The 18,675-nt window shown below is 56.6% G+C and overlaps 1 protein-coding gene across 3 annotated transcripts in view; it reads right to left on the reverse strand.

Moving 5' to 3' along the window:
- Positions 1-18,675, reverse strand: part of DCAF10 (DDB1 and CUL4 associated factor 10) — a 50,224-nt gene that overhangs the window by 18,769 nt on the left and 12,780 nt on the right. Inside the window, exons 1-2 of one of the 3 annotated variants that reach the window (XM_029056083.2) lie at positions 10,926-11,198; positions 10,595-10,808 (exon numbers count right to left, since the gene is read on the reverse strand). The exons of the other annotated variants lie outside the window; for them this stretch is intronic. Of the exons in view, the coding sequence (XP_028911916.1) occupies positions 10,595-10,808; positions 10,926-11,106 (395 nt within the window). The 5' untranslated portion in view covers positions 11,107-11,198. Of the gene's footprint in view, positions 1-10,594; positions 10,809-10,925; positions 11,199-18,675 lie in introns of those variants that run through there. 3 annotated transcript variants of the gene reach the window in all.

The raw sequence follows: 18,675 nt of genomic DNA on the forward strand, positions 1-18,675 counted from the left end.
GAGAAAGGGAGTAATGAGGGCTTCCAGGAGCAGGGGCACCCCCCGTAGGGTCGTGAGCGGGGAGTCGGGGGAGGAACAAAGCCAAAAGGAAGTCTGAGCTCCTTCTGGCTGTGTCTGTGGAGGCTGGGGAATGGGAAGGTGAGGGTTGAGAGGGCGGAGAGAAGAGGAAGCGGCGATCCGAAGCCTCTCTTACTCACAGACTAGGGTATCGGGCAGCAGTCCCCAGAAGCACACTACCTTCTGCTCACTCACTCGCTCCCTGCTCTGGAGGGAGCGGCGGTAGATGCGGGCAGCGTGGTGGAAAAAATTCTGAGAAGCGCAAGCAAATGGGCCCACGAGGATTACATAAATTCATGAAATTTACAAATGCAAACATCCGTGAGTGGCTTCAACCCTCCGACACCAACCTTTTCCATTTCTCCTAGATGGGCATGTCAAGCGTAAGCAGAATTCGGTCAATAATATTATATCATCACTTGATTCTGACAAAGGCTTAGAGAAAAGTCTATCCCATCAAAATATCCTCTAAGAAAGCGCCATCCACTTTGACTCCTGCTTCTCAAAATGGGTGGTTACAGATACGTCCAGGTCTAGGATCGGGAACTAGTAGCCAAGAGATGTGCCGAAGATTAATGTTAGGAAGACTCGCTACGAAGAGCCCGGAAAGAGTCACAAAATGTGCCGATGGGACGACTGCCGCAAAAAATACAAATCGTCGACTCTGCGGTGTTTCCGGTGACACCGAAGGCATCCGAAAGCTGGACGGTGAAAAAACAGGACAGAAAGAACATCGACTCCTTGGAAATGTGGTGTGGGAGAAGGCTTTCGAGAATACCACGGACTGCCCGAAAGACAAATGGACTTTAGAGCAAATTCAACCAAAGTGGTTTCTGGAAGGCCAAATGACTCGCCTTAGATTAGCGTATTCCGGACATGTAATCGGGAGGACTGATTCTCTGGAGAAGACGCCGATGCTAGGAAAAGTCCGGGGAAAACGTGGGAAGAGGCAGACTGGCAGATGGATGGATAGAGACCAGAACAACGGTAACGGAAGAACCTTTAGAATGGTTGCGGGTTATGGCAGAGGACAGGACGTCCCGGAGAAAGTACACCCACAGCGTCACTTGTGAATGGGAAAACGACTCGACGGCACTTAACGGTAATAGGATGCAGGGGTCACGTTCTCGCAAAATCCCACCTAGAGGGGTAACTTCTGCTGAGGTACTTGGCCCACGTCTGGCATCGCAGGCAGGCACACGGCTGTTTCTTTCGCCACTGTGATGCGCTGTATGCAGAGAGGCTCGGAGGGGCGGAAGAACGTTCTCTAATTCCCAGGGTTCTAGCCAGATCGGGGAGTGAAAACACGTTCTGCCCGATCTGAGCGTACCCAGGTTCCAGGGCTAAACGGTGAAAATTTGGTCCTCCCCAGTTTACCCAAGAGATGCGCTCTCAGAAGAGTGAAAAACAAATCAATGTAATCCAGGAGTAGGTGGGGGGGCCTATCTATTAACGATACAGAAAGTTAACTGCGATTGAACGGTCGATGCTCTAGTCTCGACTTTCCACATCTCGCCATCCTACATCACGCCTTTTGGGTATATTAACAGGTGGGCTGCATCTCTTTACGGAGGACGGGCAAGCGTGGTGAGGCTCAGCTAATCGGCCGATGTCGTTCCGTGACAGGAACTCCAATTAGAAGGCTGAAACTATTAGCTAGAAATGCAGGGTAAAAAAAATCACCTCTCTTTTATGGCCCAAAGGGAACGAATTGTGAAGTCGTGGCCTTACTTTTGTACATCCGAACGCCAGGACGCATCCCCACGCACTCACCTCCCTCCTAGTAGGCCCGGGGGTTGGTTGGGGAGAAGAAAGCTTGTAAGAAGAGCAATGGGCTTTGACTGTGGGCATTCCCAAGGCTCCGTTCTGGATCCTCTGCTATTCTCGCTCTGCACCCCCACCCTCGGGAAGCTCAGCCACTCACGCGGCTTCGGCTACCACCGCTGCGCGGACGGCTCCCCAGTCTATCGCTCTCATCCGACCTGTAGCCTCGAATCCCCTCTTGCCTCGGGGACGTCCTCGCTAGGACGTTCCGCCAGTGCCTCAAACGACACCGCTAGAACAGAATGCCTCACCTTCCCCATTTCGGCTGACACCTCCCATCTCCCCGTCCCGGAAGCCCACGACCACAGCCTCCTCCTCGACTCTTCACTATCGTTCAACCCTGACGCTCGGTCTACTGCCTGATCCTGCCGGTTCTTCCTGCTCAATACCTCCCAGCTCTACCCCTTCCTCCGCAGCCAATCTTCTACCGCCCCGGTACAAGCGCTGGCTAGATTACCGCATTAGCCTCCTCGCTGACCTCCCAACCTTCAGCCTCTACCCATTCCAATCTACACCCAGTGACGCCCCTGCCGGGATCGCCTTCCGGAAGCACTGCTCTGCCCACACTTCTCCTCCACTCAAAACCCTCTACTGAATTCCTCTATCTCCCCAGATCGATCGATGGCGCTTACCGAGCACTTACCGTGTGCAGCGCACTGTACTAACGGCTAGGGGAAGTTCGGTACAACAGAGCTGGTAGGCCTACGGTCCGGAGAGGCAGACATTAAAACGGATTTCGGAGAGGGGGAGTTAGTAGAGTATAAGAATATTTACCCAAGTGCTGCGGGGCTGTGGGGGAGTCGGTGCAGAGGGGAGGGCGGACAGGCAAAATAAAGGGCTCAGCCTGGGAGGCCTCTTAGAGGAGAGGTGCTTTTAGGAGGATTTGGAAGGCGGGCGAGAGTAGTGGACTGTTGGATGTGAAGGGGGAGGGAGTTCCAGGCCCGAGGGGCCACACGAGCAAGGGATCCGTGGCAGGCCGGACGGGATCGACGCACAGAGAGCGGGGCGACCCTTGAGGAGCAGAGTGTTCGGGCTGGGTTCCGGAGGGCGTTCAGCGAGGCGAGGTAGGAGGGGGAGAGCTGATTGAGCGCCTCCAAGCCGGTGGCCGGGAGTTTCTGTTGGAGGAGCCGGAAGGATGGGCAACCAGCGGAGGTTTTCTGAGGCGTGGGGAGATGTGGACTAGGCGTGTTTTCAGAGAGACGACCTGGGCGGCAGACTGGAGCGGGGAAGAGACCGGGGGCAGGGAAGTCAGCGAGGAGGCCGACGCAGGAATCGAGGGGGGAAACGGTAAGTGCCCGGATCAGTGCGGTAGCAATTTGGGTGGAGAGAGAGGGTGGATTCTAGAGATGTCGTGAAGGTACAACTGACACGATGCGATGACGGATTGAATGCGTGGGTTGAATGAGAGGTGAGTCGAGAATACCGTCAAGCCCGGGAGGAAGGGGCAGAATTTTGAGAGGAGGCGGGAGATCTCCTCTTGAGACACTACTGGGAATAATAGGAGAGTTAAAGACGGGGCCAGAGGGAGGAGGGAGTGGAGAGGAGCAGGGGAAATTTTACTCATTCAATTGTATCTATTGGACGCTTACTGTTTGCGGTGCACTGTACTAAGCGTTTGGGAGAGTACAATATAACGATAAACAGACACATTCTCTACCCGCAATGAACTCGCAGTCTAGAGGGGGAGACGGACATTAATGTAAATAAAAGACAGATATCTACATAAGTGCTTGGAGGTGGGGTGGGGGGTGAATGAAGGGAGCCAGGGCGATGCAGAAGGGAGAGGAAGAAGAAGAAAGGAGGGCTTAGTCAGGGAAGGCCTCTTGGAGATTTGAGGAGGGAGGGCGTTCCAGGCCAGGGGCAGGATGTGGGCCGGGGGTCGGCGGCGAGAGAGACGAGATGGAGGCACAGCGAGAAGGTTGGCACAAGAGGAACGAAGTGCGCGGGCTGGGTCGTAGCAGGCGAGTAGCGAGGCGAGAAAGGAGGGCGCAAGGCGATTGAGGACTTTAAAGCCAACGGTGAGGAGTTTTCGTTGGATACGCAGGTGGACGGTCGACCGCTGGAGTCTCTCGAGGAGCGGGGAAACGTGGCCTGAACGTTCCTGTTGCAACATGATCCGCATAGTAGAGTGAAGTGCGGACTGAAGTGGGGAGAGAGAGGAGGCTGGGAGGGTCAGCGAGGAGGTCGATTCAGGAATCGAGGCGGGGTAGGGTGAACGACTGGATTAACGGGGTAGTAGTTTGGGTGGAGAAGGATGGATTTTAGCGATGTTGTGGATGGGGAATCAACAGGATGAGTGGTGGAATGAATACGTGGGCTGAATGAGAGCGAGGAGGCAAGGATGATAACAGTGATAATAACAATGATAACGGTATTTGTTAATCCCTTACCACGTGCCAGGCACTGTACTAAGCGCTGGGGTGGATACGAGCAAATGGGGTTGGACCCAGCCCCCGCCCCAGGTAGGGCTCAAGGTCTCAATCCCCATTGTACCGATGAGGTAACTGAGGCACAGAGAAGTGAAGTGCCTTGCCCGTGGTCACGCGGCAGATGGGTGGCAGGGCCGGGATTAGCACCCGTGACCTTCTGACTCCCCGGGCCCGGGCTCTATCCACTACACCACGCTCCAAGGTGACGGGTTTGGGAGACAGGGACGGCGGTGCCGTCTACAGTGATGGGCAAGTCGGGGGGGGGGACGGGGGGGGACGGGGTCTGGGTGGGAAGGTGAGGAGTTCGGTTTTGGACCCGTTAAGCTTAGGTGATGGGAGGTGTCTTGAAGGGAGGAGGAAATGCGAGACTGCAGAGAGGGAGAGAGATCAGGGCTGGAGACGGAGACGTGGTACCACTCGCACAGAGGTGGTAGTTGAAGCCACGGGAGCAGAGGAGATCTCCGAGGGACCGGGTGCAGAGGGAGAGTAGAAGGGAATCCAGAACCGATTAGGAGGTGAGAGGCAGAGAAGCCGTGGAAAGGGACTGAGAAGGAGCAGCCAGAGAGGCAGGAGAACCAGGAGAGGACCGCGTCGGCGAAGCCGAGGTTGGATGTCTCCGGGAGAGGGTGGGTGGTCGATGGTGTCGGAGGCAGCTGAGAGGTCGAGGAGGATTAGGGTGGAGTAGAGGCCGGCGGATTTGGCAAGAAAGAGGTCACTGGTGACCTCCGATGACGGAGCCTCAAAGATCCTGCCTCTCTGGGATGAGAAGTAAAAGATCAGAGAGCGGCAACTACTCTGGCATCTCACTTTTCTCCACCGCTGGCATGACCCCGGCTGTATCGTCGACCGCACGCTCCCAGAATTGCCACAGCACGTCGTATAGAGGAGAAGTGCAGGGAGCCGCACAGACCACTGTCAGGTTTTCACAGCCTGGGCAAGAGCATTTAGCCACCACCCGCAGCTCCCCGCTGAAAGAAATCACCGCGTGACATCCGACTACTCCGAGAAACTCATCGAGATGCCGAGGCTGCTCCGCGGCGGCACGGCTGATCCTGTCGGAGCCGGGAGCGCCTTGCCGATCACTTCTCCGGGGCTAATGAGGCGAATCGGGGCTACGAGGCAGGCCTGGTCCCGTCCGGTTTACTCTAGGCCGTCGCGCTAGGGGACGCGACGGGGTCTGGAGTCGGAACGCGCTTCCGCTCCTTCCAACTCAGCAGGCCGAGAATCGCGAAGGGTCCTAGAGGCAGTTAACCCTGAGTTGCTACCGACGGATGCCCGGATCCTAGAGGCCTGGGCCCCCACAGACATTCAAACGGTCGTAAGCTGTCGCAGGGTCGTCCTGGAGCTGTGGACAGATGATAGATCCCAAGGAAAGCAAGGATCTATAAGCCTGCCCGAAGGAAGGTCTACACACAACTAAATATCTTCAGAGGCATCACAGACCAGTCGACAGCAATTAATGAGGGTGTGATCCTTGGCACGGTGTACACTCAGCACTTGAGAGAAGCGGCGTGGCCCGGAGGACAGAGCCCAGGCCTGGGAGTCGGAAGGACCCAGGTTCTAATCCCAGCTCTGCCACCTGTCAACAGCGAGAGCTCGGGCAAGTCACTTCACTTCTCTGGGCCTCGGTCACCCCATCTCTAAAAGTGGGGATTAAGACCGAGAACCCCACATGGAACAGGGACCGTGTCCAACCCCATTAGCTTGCATCCACCCCAGTGCTTAGTACAGTTCAGGCAGGATCCCCGCCATCAAGGAACTTAGACTCTACCAGGGGAGAGAAACACTCAAATAAATTACAAATAGGGAGGACAACAGACCTTAACGCTATGTACGTGAGTGTTGGGGATGTACGTGAGTGTTGGGGGGCTGCGGGGGGGGGGGGGGGGGGGGGGGGGGCGGGGGGAAGGTGCTTAGGTGAGCGGAAAATTCTGAAGTCGCAGTTGGAGGGGAATCTGGAAAATGAGAGATCAGTGAAGGCCACCGGGAGGAGATGTGATTTCAAGCTGCTGAACACAAAATTACGTTACCAAGGCAACGATGCTAGGTGAGAGTGGCAATTTCATCAAAAGGACAGTGGAAGAGACTAGGACAGTGGAAGAGACTAGACTGTAAGACCAGCGAGGACCTTGAGTTTCAAACCGCCCCCGCCACCCCCCCCGCCGCCTCCTATCCCATCCCTTCACACCTCATCCGAACCCTTAGGCCCACTCTTCTTCCCCCCCACCGACCCCCTTCTTCAACTGCTCACTCCCTGACGGCTCCTGCCCCCCCGCTCTCAAACACGCCCACGGGTTCCCCCACCTTCCCCACTGCACCATTTCCCCCCACCATTCTTTCCATACTCCTCAAACGGACCGTTTACACCCGCTGCCTTCCACTTCCTCTCCTCCGACCTGTTCTTGATCCTCGATAGCCCCGCTTCTGCCCCCTCCGCCTCACCGATGACCTCCTCCATTCCGAGTCCAATGCCTCTACGCCACCCGAATCCCCCTCGACCGCTCGCCTGCCCCTGACGCCTTCGACCGCTCTTTCTGACACCCTCCTCTCCCGGCCCTCGCCCGCCTCTCTGGCCGCTGCTACTCGGTTTCCTTTGCCAGATCTTCGTCTGCCTTCCACTCCCTAGCTGTGAGTGGCCTTCAAGGCTCAGTTCCCGGTCCCCTTGTTTTCTCAATCTTCACTCGCTGCCCCGGGGAGCTCACCTGTCGTCAGGCTTCGCGTGGCTAACTCCCATACCTACCCCTCCAGCCTCGGCCTCTCTCCTTTCCTGCCGTCTTGCGTCTCTTCCCGCCCCCGGGACACCCCTACGTGGACATCCCGGCCAGCACCTCCAAGTCAACATGTCCAAAACTGAACTTCTCATCTTCCCTCCCAAATCCTCTCCACCTCCTAAACTTTCCCATCAGTGTTGGGAATGCCACCCATCTCCCGCCGCCCAAGCCCGCGGACTCGGCACTGTCCCGAACTTCTTCCTCTTTATCGACTCCCACACCCAGTCCGCCTTATATCCTGTTGGTTCTTCCTCCACATTTCCAGAATCCATCTCCACTCTCCATCGAAATCACCACCCCGCTGGTCCGGGCACTTGGCATAACCTAACTCCATTACTGCGTCGGCCTCCTCATTGATCTCCCTGCCTCCGATCTCTCACCCCTGCCCCATCCATACTTCCCCTCTGCTGCCCAGGTCGTTTCACCAAAACGTCAGTCTGCTCACATCTCCCGCTCCTCTCTAGCTTCCAATTCTTGCCCACTCCCCTCCCCGACAAACAGAAACTCCTGACAGCCGGCTCTAAAGCCCTCTATCACCTCCTTCCCTCCCGCTTCTCCACTCTCCTCTCCCACTGCATCTCCTCTCGCTATCTTTGTCCCTCTCAAGGTAACCTATTCGCTACACCTCCTCCTCCTCAGTCCTGCCTGGAACTCCCTCTCCCCCTTCCTATCTGACAGGTCTTCAAGGTCCTGTTTCCTCCAAGAGATGTCTCTAGTCTTCCCACCTTGCATCCCCCACCGCCCTTCTGCGCATCCTAAGCGCTTCAATGATCGCTGCCTCCAAAGCTTCCCCTTTCTGCCATTTAATCAGATGTCGGCCTCCCCCACTACTGGACTTAAAATGCCTGAAAGCAGGAAATCCTATCTTCTAATTCTACCGCACTCTGCCAAGAATTGAATACAGTGTTCTGCACACGGTAGGCACTCAATGCATCCCACTGATGACGACGATGAACTTTGGGTCCGACGGACCATCGGTCACTGAAAAGCAGCTCGGCAGAAACCAATGTGTAGTGTGCGGGAGGGGAAGCCAAGGACTCGGACCAAGTCACGCTTCTAGGCGCTTTCTTTTTTTCTTTTGCCTTTTAATTTCAAGTGCGGAGTGAGCTACGGAACACGTGAAATGAGGAAGACCGATAGCGAATCAGAAACTGCACTCAGCCCAGTGCACAACCGATAGTGTGACTATTAGATTATTATTATTCATCGTTCCCTCCATGCAATTGAGCCCCGGTCAAGGTGTCTGATTTTCAGGATTCATCCGGTTCCCCCAGGAGCGGTGTTTCTCCAAGTGGGGGGCGCTGGTCACCGAGAGCCTCTCGCCTCCGAGAAGCGTTCCCCGCCCCTATACTCTCGGACCCTTTCCGGTGCGCTTCCGGCTCTATTTTAAAGACAGAGCCGCCGCCGTCCTCCCGATCTAAAAGTGGTGTGGCTCAGGAAAACAGGTGGGGCGCGATCCTCCGGGGCTCCTCCGAGAAGGGGCTTCTATGGGGACTCCTTTCTAGCCACGGTGGTCCTAAGACTGAAATGCCTGGAGACGACTGATCGAAATGCCTCCCCCCGACCCCCGCCCATCTCATCTGAATCATGTTAATACCTTTTCTCCCCCTCTCTCGTTTAATCGAAATATTGATTACTACCATATGGTCACGACCCAGGAGAGCCAGGTTATGCGCCTCAAAATAAAATGGCCTTTTCCAAGGCTCAGGTGTGATCATTCCATTCTATTCCAGAACCGGCCCTAACTGTAAGGTTACACCCTACATCCCTCTCTGCCCCACCAATCCCCCTCCTCTGCTCCTAGAGGCTTTCCTGTCCTGTCCCCCCCAACCAACTTCAAACTCAGACCCCTCTTCACCCGTCTCCTCAACCATCATCCGCCTCCGTGTTTCAAGTGTTCTTTTGTTTGAACTTCAATGACTACAGCTAAGGTGACTCCCTCCCAGTATCTCAGACAGTTTTCGGGCCCTCCCGCCGCCCCCCCCGAACCCCAGACTCAGGTCCCTTCCTCCCTCGGTTACCCCGCTAGGGTCCGGGATCTCTTTTTCCTTTTTTAACCTACACGGCACGCGGCACCGACACAAACCCCTTTCCTTTCTCGTTCCCCGCCTGTCGGCACCAACACCAGGTGGGGCAGGGGAGACGGGATCAATCAACTGGAGTCACCGAGCAGCACGGCCTAATGGACAGAACGGGGGCCCGGGGGACCCGGGTCCTAATCCCACCTCCGCCGTCTGTCCGCCGTGACCTCGGGCAAGTCACTTAACCTCTCTGCGCCTCATCTGTAAAAAACGGGGACCGAGACCGTGAGCTCTAGATGGGACAGGGGACGGGTCCAACCGGATCAGTCCGCATCTACCCCGGGGCCCGACAGAGTGCCTGACACAGTAAGCGCTTAAACGCCATAAAAACATGAGCGTTTCCCGTGTGCAGACCACCGTCCCGGAGCGTGGTGCTTACGGGTGGGAAAGGGGAGGCGGGGATCTACCCCGCCCCGGTTCATCCCTGTCCCCGTTCCCCCGGCTGCGGTGGGGAGACGGGGTTACGGGCCGAGAGGGAGGGCGGCGATGTGCCCGTATCCCGCGGTGGCACCACGAGGGTCTCTGAAAAGTGAGAGATACTGGAACGCGGTGGGTGGGGCGAGCCGAAGGTCTCTCCGGGACGGGGAGAGGGCCAAAAAGTGGCGGAGATGGGGGACGGTGCCCGGAAACGACCAGGGTAGCGGAACTCCCGGATCCCGGGGCACGGCAGCGGGCGGGATCCGGTTCTGGGTGGCGTGTCCCGGGCCAACCGCTCAATGAGGATCTGGCCATCTTTTCCTCCTCCTCCTCGCCTTCTCCACTCCTTCGCGGTCTCGAACCCTGGGAGGGCACTCTATCTGGGGCATTCGGCCTTCCTTCCCAGTGCGAAGAGGAACCCTTCTCTAAAAGGCCTCTGACTTCTAATAGAGCATCCTCTTTCCGGGCGATCCTCCTTTCCCGCTACTCTGCTGGTAGAGGGCGGGGGGCTCCATTTCCCCGGACGATTCTGAACGGGTTGCCCCTCCGGGGAAAGGAAGCCTCGACAGTAGGACGGGCCCCCCACCCCCAAGGCCTCGTCTAAGAAGAGCTTCTCCAAGGTCACGGGCACGGTCGAGGACCGTCCCCTCCGGCTTCCCTCAAGCCTCGGGGTAATTGAGATCGCGCTGCCACCATCCCCTCTAACGAACGGCGGAGGGCAGAGCGAAGGACAGGGCCGGGCTGAGGAGGCAGAGGTCGTGGGTGCGAATCCCGCCTCTGCCGCTTGTCAGCCGGGGGGCTGTGGGCATCCTGCCTCCATTCCAGCGACCCCGGCGGGCACCTCTCTTTCAAGCCCGTTCGGGGAGCACCCGCCCGATGGGGGGGGAACGGAGCGGGGGGCAGAGCCACCGCCCTTCCTCGGGGAAGGACGGAAGGGGGTCGGGGGGTCGGGGATGGGGCGTGGGAGGGGGGCGCCAGGCCGCCAGCCGGCGGCGCCCCCCCGCCCCCGGCTTACCCGTCGGGCGAATACTCCAGGTTGAAGACGGCCCCGTGGGTGCGGGTGCTGAGATAGACCGAGTCGGCGGGCTGGATGGAGCTGTAGAGGCTGGTCATGGCGCGGAAGTTGTCCCGGGCCGGGTCCACGTAGAGCCCCCGGCCCAGGCGGCGTTCCCTCAGCCACCAGAACAGGGCCCCGCCCCCGGACCCCGGCCGGCCCGCCGCCCCGGCCCCTCGCCTCGGCGGCCCGGGGGTCGGCCGGGCCTCCGGGGGCCAGGCCGGCGACGGAGGGGAGGGCAGAGACGGCGGGGAGGCCGAAAAGGGGGGCGAGGCGGGAGGGGGGAGAGGGCGCGGGGAAGGAGGAGGAGAGGAAGAGGAGGAGGAGGAGGACGACGACGAGGAGGAGGAGGAGGAAGGCATCCCGACCGCCCCCGCCGCTTGGTCCCCCTCGTGCAGCCGCGCCGCGTCCGCCAGCTTGTCCCCGCCGTCCGCCTCGTCGCCCCGGGGGCTACGAGGTCCGAGGGCGAACATGGCTAACGGCTTCCGGGCCGGCCGGCTCCTCCGTCCTCCGCCCGGCCCGGCCGTTGGAACCGTCTCCGGCTCCCCGTTCCACCCCTCCCTTCCCCAGCTTCCGACGGCGTCGCGGCCTAACCCCGCCGACTGGGAAACGGAAGCGCGGGCGCGCGGCCGGCGGGGACCGGAAAGGAGGGGACGCCTGGCGCTCCGCCGATGGCGGCTCCCCGCGGAGGCCGCGCTGAGGGCCGCCCTCCGGCCCCCTCCCTCTCTCCTTTCCTTCTCCCCACCCGCCGGCTCGGGCCGAAAGGAGGACCTGGGGCCCGCCCCGCCTCCTCCCCTCTGCGTGGCTCGGTGGCGAGAGCCCGGGCTGGGGAGGCGGGAGGGCGTGGGTGCGAATGCCGCCCCCGCCGCCCGTCAGCTGGGGGACCGTGGGCCAGTCACGTCACTTCTCGGGGCCTCAGTGACCTCATAATAATAACGTCGGTATCTGTTAAGCGCTTACTCTGTGCGGAGCACTGTTCTAAGCGCGGGGATAGATCCAGGGTCATCAGGTTGGCCCACGTGAGGCTCACGGTTAATCCCCATTTTCCAGATGAGGTAACTGAGGCACAGAGAAGTGAAGAGACTCGCCCACAGTCACCCAGCTGCCAAGTGGCCGAGTCGGGATTCGAACCCATGACCTCGGACTCCCAAGCCCGGGATCTTTCCACCGAGCCGCGCCGCTTCTCATCGGCCAATTGGGGACGAAGGCCGGGAGCCTCACGTGGGCCAACCTCATGACCCTGTGCCTCCCCCAGCGCTTAGAACAGTGCTCTGCACAGAATAAGCGCTTAACAAATTCCGACTTTTTTCCTCTCTCCATTCATTCAATCGTCTTTCCGCAGCGCTAACTCTGCGCTGAGCGCTCTTCTAAGCGCTTTCATTCATTCAGTAGTACATATTGAGCGCTTCCTCCGTGCGGAGCGCCGCACTAAGCGCTTGGAACGGACAACGGGGCGACAGAGAGACCATCCCCGCCCGATGACGGGCTCCCGGTCCAATCGGGGGAGACGGACGGACAAAAAGAAGCAGCGTGGCTCGGTGGAAAGAGCCCGGGCTTGGGAGTCAGGGGTCATGAGTTCAAATCTCCGTTCGGCCGCTTGCCAGCAGTGTGGCTTTGGGCAAGTCACTTCACTGTTCTGGGCCTCAGTTACCTCATCTGTAAAATGGGAGTGAAGACTGTGAGCCCCACGTGGGACAACCTGATCACCTTGTAGCCTCCCCAGCGCTTAGAACAGTGCTTTGCACATGGTAAGAGCTTAACAAATGCCATCATTATTATTAAAAAGAAGACGATAGAATCAAGGGGATGTACACCTCGTTAACAAAATAATAGCTCCTGCCCAACAACGGGCTCACAATCTAACCCGGGGGGGGGGGGGGGGAGACAGCACAGCAAGCAGTCAGGCGTCAGTACCATCAAGATAAATAGAATTATAGATATATATATACACATCATTAATAAAATAGAGTCATAAATGATATAGTCAAATACGCACGGGGGCAAAAGGAAGAGGAGAGTTGGGGGGACTTGATCCCCTACTTGCTTCCGAGCCGTTATCTGTTCGTTCAGTCGTATTTATTGAGCGCCTACCGTGTGCGGAGCGCCGCTCGGAAAGTACAACTGAGCACCAGAGAGAGACAGTCCCGGCCCGCAACGGGCCTACGGTCTGGAAGGGGGGAGCCGAGCCTCGAAATGAGTAAACGGGCGGCGGTGTCAATAAATAGAATTATAATGTTGGTATTTGTTAAGCGCTTGCTATGTGCAGAGTACTGTTCTAAGCGCTGGGGGGAGATACAGGGTCATCGGGCTGTCCCACGTGAGGCTCACGGTCTTCATCCCCGTTTTCCACATGAGGTCACTGAGGCCCGGAGAAGCGAAGTGACTTGCCCGCAGTCCCACAGCTGAGGAGTGGCGGAGCCGGGGTTCGAAATCATGACCTCTGACTCCCCGGCCCGGGCTCTTTCCACCGAGCCGCGCTGCTTCGGAGAGAGCCGCATCGTGAATATAAATAAATAGATGGTTAAATACGTACACGTATACCCGGGTGCTGCGGGAAGGGAGCGAGTCGGGGAGATGGGGAGGATGGGGCGTTAACCGCCCCCGCCCCTGGGTCCCTCTGAAGACGAGCACCCAGGCCGAGCCTCGCAATTTGGTGGCGGAAGGAGGCTGTAAAGGCATCCTATGCCGGGTCTTCACCCAGTGGGCCAGACCGGCTGAAAATCGCACAGACCGCACCTCCCAGTACCAGGCCGGCGCTCCGTAATCTTGTCGATGCCGCGGAGGAGAGGGCCTCGCTGCCCGGCTCCGCTGTCCGCCTGCTGCGTGACCCTTTACGCTTTGAGTTAAAACGCCTCAGTTCGACCCATCGACGGTATTTACTGACAGCAGTTCCCCCTCTGTAATCTGGGAGTTGCGAGAGTCGTCGTATCGTCGTCCTACGCTGACTCCGAATAGGATGTCTGGGGGAGAACCTGACCCTCCTTGGGAGAAGGAGGCAGTATGAACATTACATGTTATCCATTTTAAAAGTTAGAAACGGTCAATGTTTTGCAAAAATGAGCATTCGCCCCGAAACATAGAATCCCCAAACATGCTTCCACATAAGCGTTTCTATTTTGCTCGCTTGCAGCTTTTTCTTCTTTTTTTTTTTAAAAAAAAAAACTTGCCACTTATTTTTGTAAAAGGTTGAAAATCTAGAAGTGAGACTATTTTAGGCGTGAAAATGAAAGAATAGTTTTTTTCTATACATATATTGAGCCCGATTTGTGGAGCCTGGGCTTGCATCGATTTACAGTGACACAGCAGGCCGGTGTGGGTTTATTATACTGGCGGCATAGAATCTCCCAAACTCTCTCTCTTCTCCTCCTTCCCCCCCTCACCAAACCATCTCACAATGGGCACTGCAAGTCCCACAGGGTAACACGGCGTGGAGGCAGATCCCCAGATCACGCTCTCGGCTTCACGACGCCTTCAGAGGTGCACGAGCGGGCCAAGGCTTCCTCGCTCGCAAAAAGCCAAGGCTGCTTTTCCTGGGGGCTTCCAGACCGCCTTTCGCCTAATGTTTGGGGCAACGCGTTGGCCCCCGGGGGACCGAACAGCCAGATGGCAACTCCGACGCCGGGACTGGTCTCGGGCCGCAAGCTCCCAAGCGTCGGTATCAGTGAGGGACGCCTTTTCCTCTGGCCACTTGTGGCAGATGCTCCAGGGCTCGGTCGGATGGCGGCATTAGCGATACTGTATCGTCTGACCGTACGGTGGAGTCAAGACAGGGTCCCTTCCCTCGAGGAGCTTATAGCCTAGCTGGATAGACACAGAATAATCTCCAGAGAGAAGAGAAAATGGATACGAAGATAAGTACGGGCTAAAAATACGTAAGCTGGTGTATAAAGAAATCATTCGGACGGGGAGGGTACAGATACCCGGTTGGCATGGAAGTAGGGAGGAGACGGGAGACGTGCTTTCAGAAGGGCTTAGAAGACGGGGATAGTTGTGGTCCCCCACCCCGCTAGTCTGTAAGCTCCATTTGGTGAGGGAACAGGTCTACCAACTCTATTGGATTGTAGTCGCCCAAGCCCTTAGAGTGCTCAATATGTACGACAAGGAATGGGTCCTTTTACTGTGTTGTATTGTACTCTCCCAAGCGCTTAGTACAGTGCTCTGCACCCAATAAGATTTCAATTGATACAGTTGAATGAAAAAATGTACCCTTCTTCCCCTGCACCAAATTCATTCATTCAGTCGTATTTATTGAGCGCTTACCGTGTGCAGACCACTGTCTAGAGCGCTTGGAAAGTACGATTCGGCCACAGGGAGAGACGAGCCCTACCCAACAACGGGCTCACGGTCTAGAAGGGGGAGACGGACAGCAAAACAAAACAAGTAGGCGGGCATCATCGCCATCGAAATAGAGCAACAGAACCATAGATAAATGCGCATCGTTAATAAAAATAAATAGGCGATTAACCTAGACTCTAAGCTCTTTGAGAGCAGGATCAATCAGTCGATTGTATTTATTGAGTGGTAACTCTGTTGTTCTCCCCCAAACATCTAGGACGGTGTCCTGCCCCCAGCAGACCGTAAGCTTCTTGAGAGCAGGGATCAGGTCTACGAATTCTAACGTGCTCCTGTCCCTCCCCACTCCGGTCCATACTCCACTCCGCTGCCTGGATTGTTTTTCTACGAAAACACCGGGTCCACGTTGCCCCGCTCCTCGAATGTCTTCCGGCAGTTGCCCAACCCCCTCCGCGTTGAACAGAAACTTCCCACCACCTGCTTTAAAGCCCCCAGTCACCGCGGCCCCTCCTATCCCACCTCGCTGCCGTCCTACCGCAACCCTGGCCGCTCACGTCCCTCCTCTAACGCTAACCGCTTCACCGTACCTCGACCTCGTCTATCTTGCCACCGACCCCTCACCCACATCCTGCCTCTGGCCTTGGAACGCCCTCCCTCTTCACAGCCGACAGACCATTACTCTCCCCACCTTCAAGGCCCATCTCCTCCAAGAGGCCTTCCTCGACTAAGCCCTCATTTCCTCTTCTCCCACTCCCTTCTGCGTCATCCTGATTTGTTCCCCGGCCCCACAACCCCTGTGTGCGTATCCGTAATTTATTTATATTAACGTCTGTCTCCCCCCATAGCCTGTAAGCTCTCTGGGGGCAGGGAATGTGTCCACCAACTGTTACACTGTTGCACTGTACCCTCCCAAGTGCTTAGCACAGTGCCTTGCAAACAGTTCGATAAACGTGACCGATCGATTGACAGAGGACAAGAGGGCCAGCCGATCATTTTCGGGGACCCCCGTACCATACAAAACCAAACTTTGCTCGCTTGGGCCACTATAACCTAGCTCTTACCTTCAGAAAATTCCCAGTCTTCACTCGGGCGAGGAAGAAGACGTAGTTCTTATTCTCTCTCTCCCTTCTTCTTTTCTCTTCACCTTCTCTTCCTGTGATTCTTCTCTTCTAACCCCGTATCCCGCTGCCACTCGCTTGGTCTGCTGTTCTGACTCTGTACGAACGGGTGTTTCATACTGTGGGTATGTCTGTCTAGAGGGCCTGGAGCCTCACGTTAACTCCCCTTTTGCTTCTTGACCCGACCTCTCTATGTGCCTGATCCTAGTTGCCAGAGAACGGGGCAGCAAGTAGCGGGGGATGATCCCCAGCTTCCAGAGGAGACCCCTGATGGAATGGCAGAAACCTAGTGGTGCTGACATCCCCTGTGCATTTCCACTCACGGAGAGGAAGAGGGGCATGGATCTCCACACCAAAAATACCGAAACTTGCTCCCCAAGATTTTTCCCCACAGAACCTAGGGAAAATCTACAGGGTCAACTGGAACGGGGCAGCTGGCGGTCATTTTATTATCCACCGCAGTGACCAGGGCTCGGCAAATCCCTGACGACATGGCCCCTGGGAACTCTACCTGCTAAGAGGCACGGCGGCCAGAATCCCTCAGCCCCTTGGCAACTGGGGTTACTCTAGGAATTCCTGCAACTGGAAACAGGCCCGCCAAGGCCCTGCCCTGAGGCTAAGTCCCAGAGTACTGGAGCGACAAAGGGCCGGAGACTTCCTCCACGGCTCTAACTCCTGCTCGAGATGCACAGGGGAGCACCGGGTAGCCCCGGTCTGGCTAGGACTTTTCCGACCGACGGGGGCCCGCGCCTGTTAGCACGTTGGAGTGGTTAGCATCTAGGGAGGGCACTGCTCCGCTCCCAGGACCTGCGGGATCCCGTAGGGGCAAAACGTCTTGAAAATCCGCTTTCCTCCAAGAAGGATTTATTACGGTGAGCGTCACAACATCGACGTGCGAGTATTTCTGACATGCCGGCAGCGTGGCCAAGCGGAAAGAGCAGGGGCTGGGAGTGGGAGGAGGTGAGCTCTGATCCCAGCTCCGCCATTTGTCTGCTGTGGGAACTTGGGCAGGGTCGCTTTACTTCTCAGTGCCTCCATTTCCTCCTCTCTGATGTGAAAATTGAATCCTACCTCCCCCACCTAGACTGTGAGCACCCCGTAGGACAGGGACTGCATCCAACCTGGCGAGCTTGTGTCTACCCCATCACTTAGTACAGTGCTTGGCACACGGTGAGTGCTTACAAGTGCCATTATTATTATTAATAATAATACAGACGCACCATAGGCCCATCCCATTCCTAGCTCGACCAGTGGCCAGCAAGCGGGAGGCCGTCTGCTACCCGTGCTGGGCAGCGGCGGCATGGGAGAGAGTCGAGGGCGGGGACCCGTTGACTGCGCGGAAGGAGGCGACGGTAAACCGCCTCTGTATTTTTACCAAGAAAACACTACGGGCCCCGCTACCCGAATGATGGAGAGCGGGGCGTTCTGGGAGAGATGTGTCGATGGCGTCACTATGGGTCGGACACGACTCGACGCCGTAAGACGACAAAGATGATTTATTCAGAATTGAATTCTAAAGTGTTAAGGATGAATAAAGCAACGATGTAATTTTGCACATAGCTCTTTAGCCCTGTTCTGGTACGTCAAGAGAATCATCCTCTAAGAGGCGATCTTAAAAAAGTCCCGAATCTTCATATAAAACGACCTCAGCGCGAATCTTGAATTTCTAGGCTATTATTAAGCCACGTCAGGTTTTGAATGAGCTCCAACTCTGCTCATGCAACCCGCACCTGGCCTTGAAACGGAAGAGAAATCAATGGGAGAATAACGGTACTGTGATTTGGCAGAGTCGTCCGTGTTCCTTGAAGACAATGGGTAAGCTGGGAGATAGTTGACCTTATCCCATCCACGAGTATCCCCGATGTACAGTCTAAATAGTATAGGAGGTTATAGTGTAACACTCTGCCTGCTAGACTGTAGGCTCCTCCCACTGCAGTGGAAACTTCCCGAGGTCAGGGACCGTGTCCAGGAACTCTGAAAGCTATACTAAGCCATCTCTCCCCCGTGCTCCGCACCCATCAAGTGTTCGGTAGACACCGAGACCTAGAAAAACGCTATAAAACCTAGAGTTTCACGTATCGCCTTGCGAGACCTAATAAATGCAACGACCGCAACAAGAGATGGCTTTTAAAGAATGTTTAGAAATTTAATACTTTAGCAGGACGGACCTTTTTAAAAAGTGCAAACTCTAATCCTTCCCTTTAAACCGAACTGACTGCTAGAGAGACCGTCTGAGCAAAGGCACACCGAGCGCTCCGAGCCTCCGGTTTTCTTTCCGTAGAGAGCCCTCTTCAGCCGGCAGCAGTCGACGATCTTATCGCGGTGAAGATCATCACCTGGCAGAGGGCCCCCGAATCCCCAAGCCCGCCCGGGCCCTAGACCAAATCTGTCGGCCGTTACCTCGCTGAAGAGTGAATTACTACATCCCCTTCCACATTCACAACGGTTTAGTAAATGCTGGCTCACGATGTGCCAGCTTGAAAATATGAGTGGACTATAAAAGACCTCCCCTTGGCTTTTTACACTTTCTTTGATGTACCAGAGACCATATCGCCAGCAGAAGAATCACTCGTTCTGCCCATGGAATAGAACTCCCTGTTGGGAACCAAGTTGGTAAAGTGAGCGATACGG

This window comes from Ornithorhynchus anatinus, chromosome X5 (genome assembly GCF_004115215.2).
Source record: "Ornithorhynchus anatinus isolate Pmale09 chromosome X5, mOrnAna1.pri.v4, whole genome shotgun sequence".
In the NCBI taxonomy this organism is placed as follows: domain Eukaryota; kingdom Metazoa; phylum Chordata; class Mammalia; order Monotremata; family Ornithorhynchidae; genus Ornithorhynchus; species Ornithorhynchus anatinus.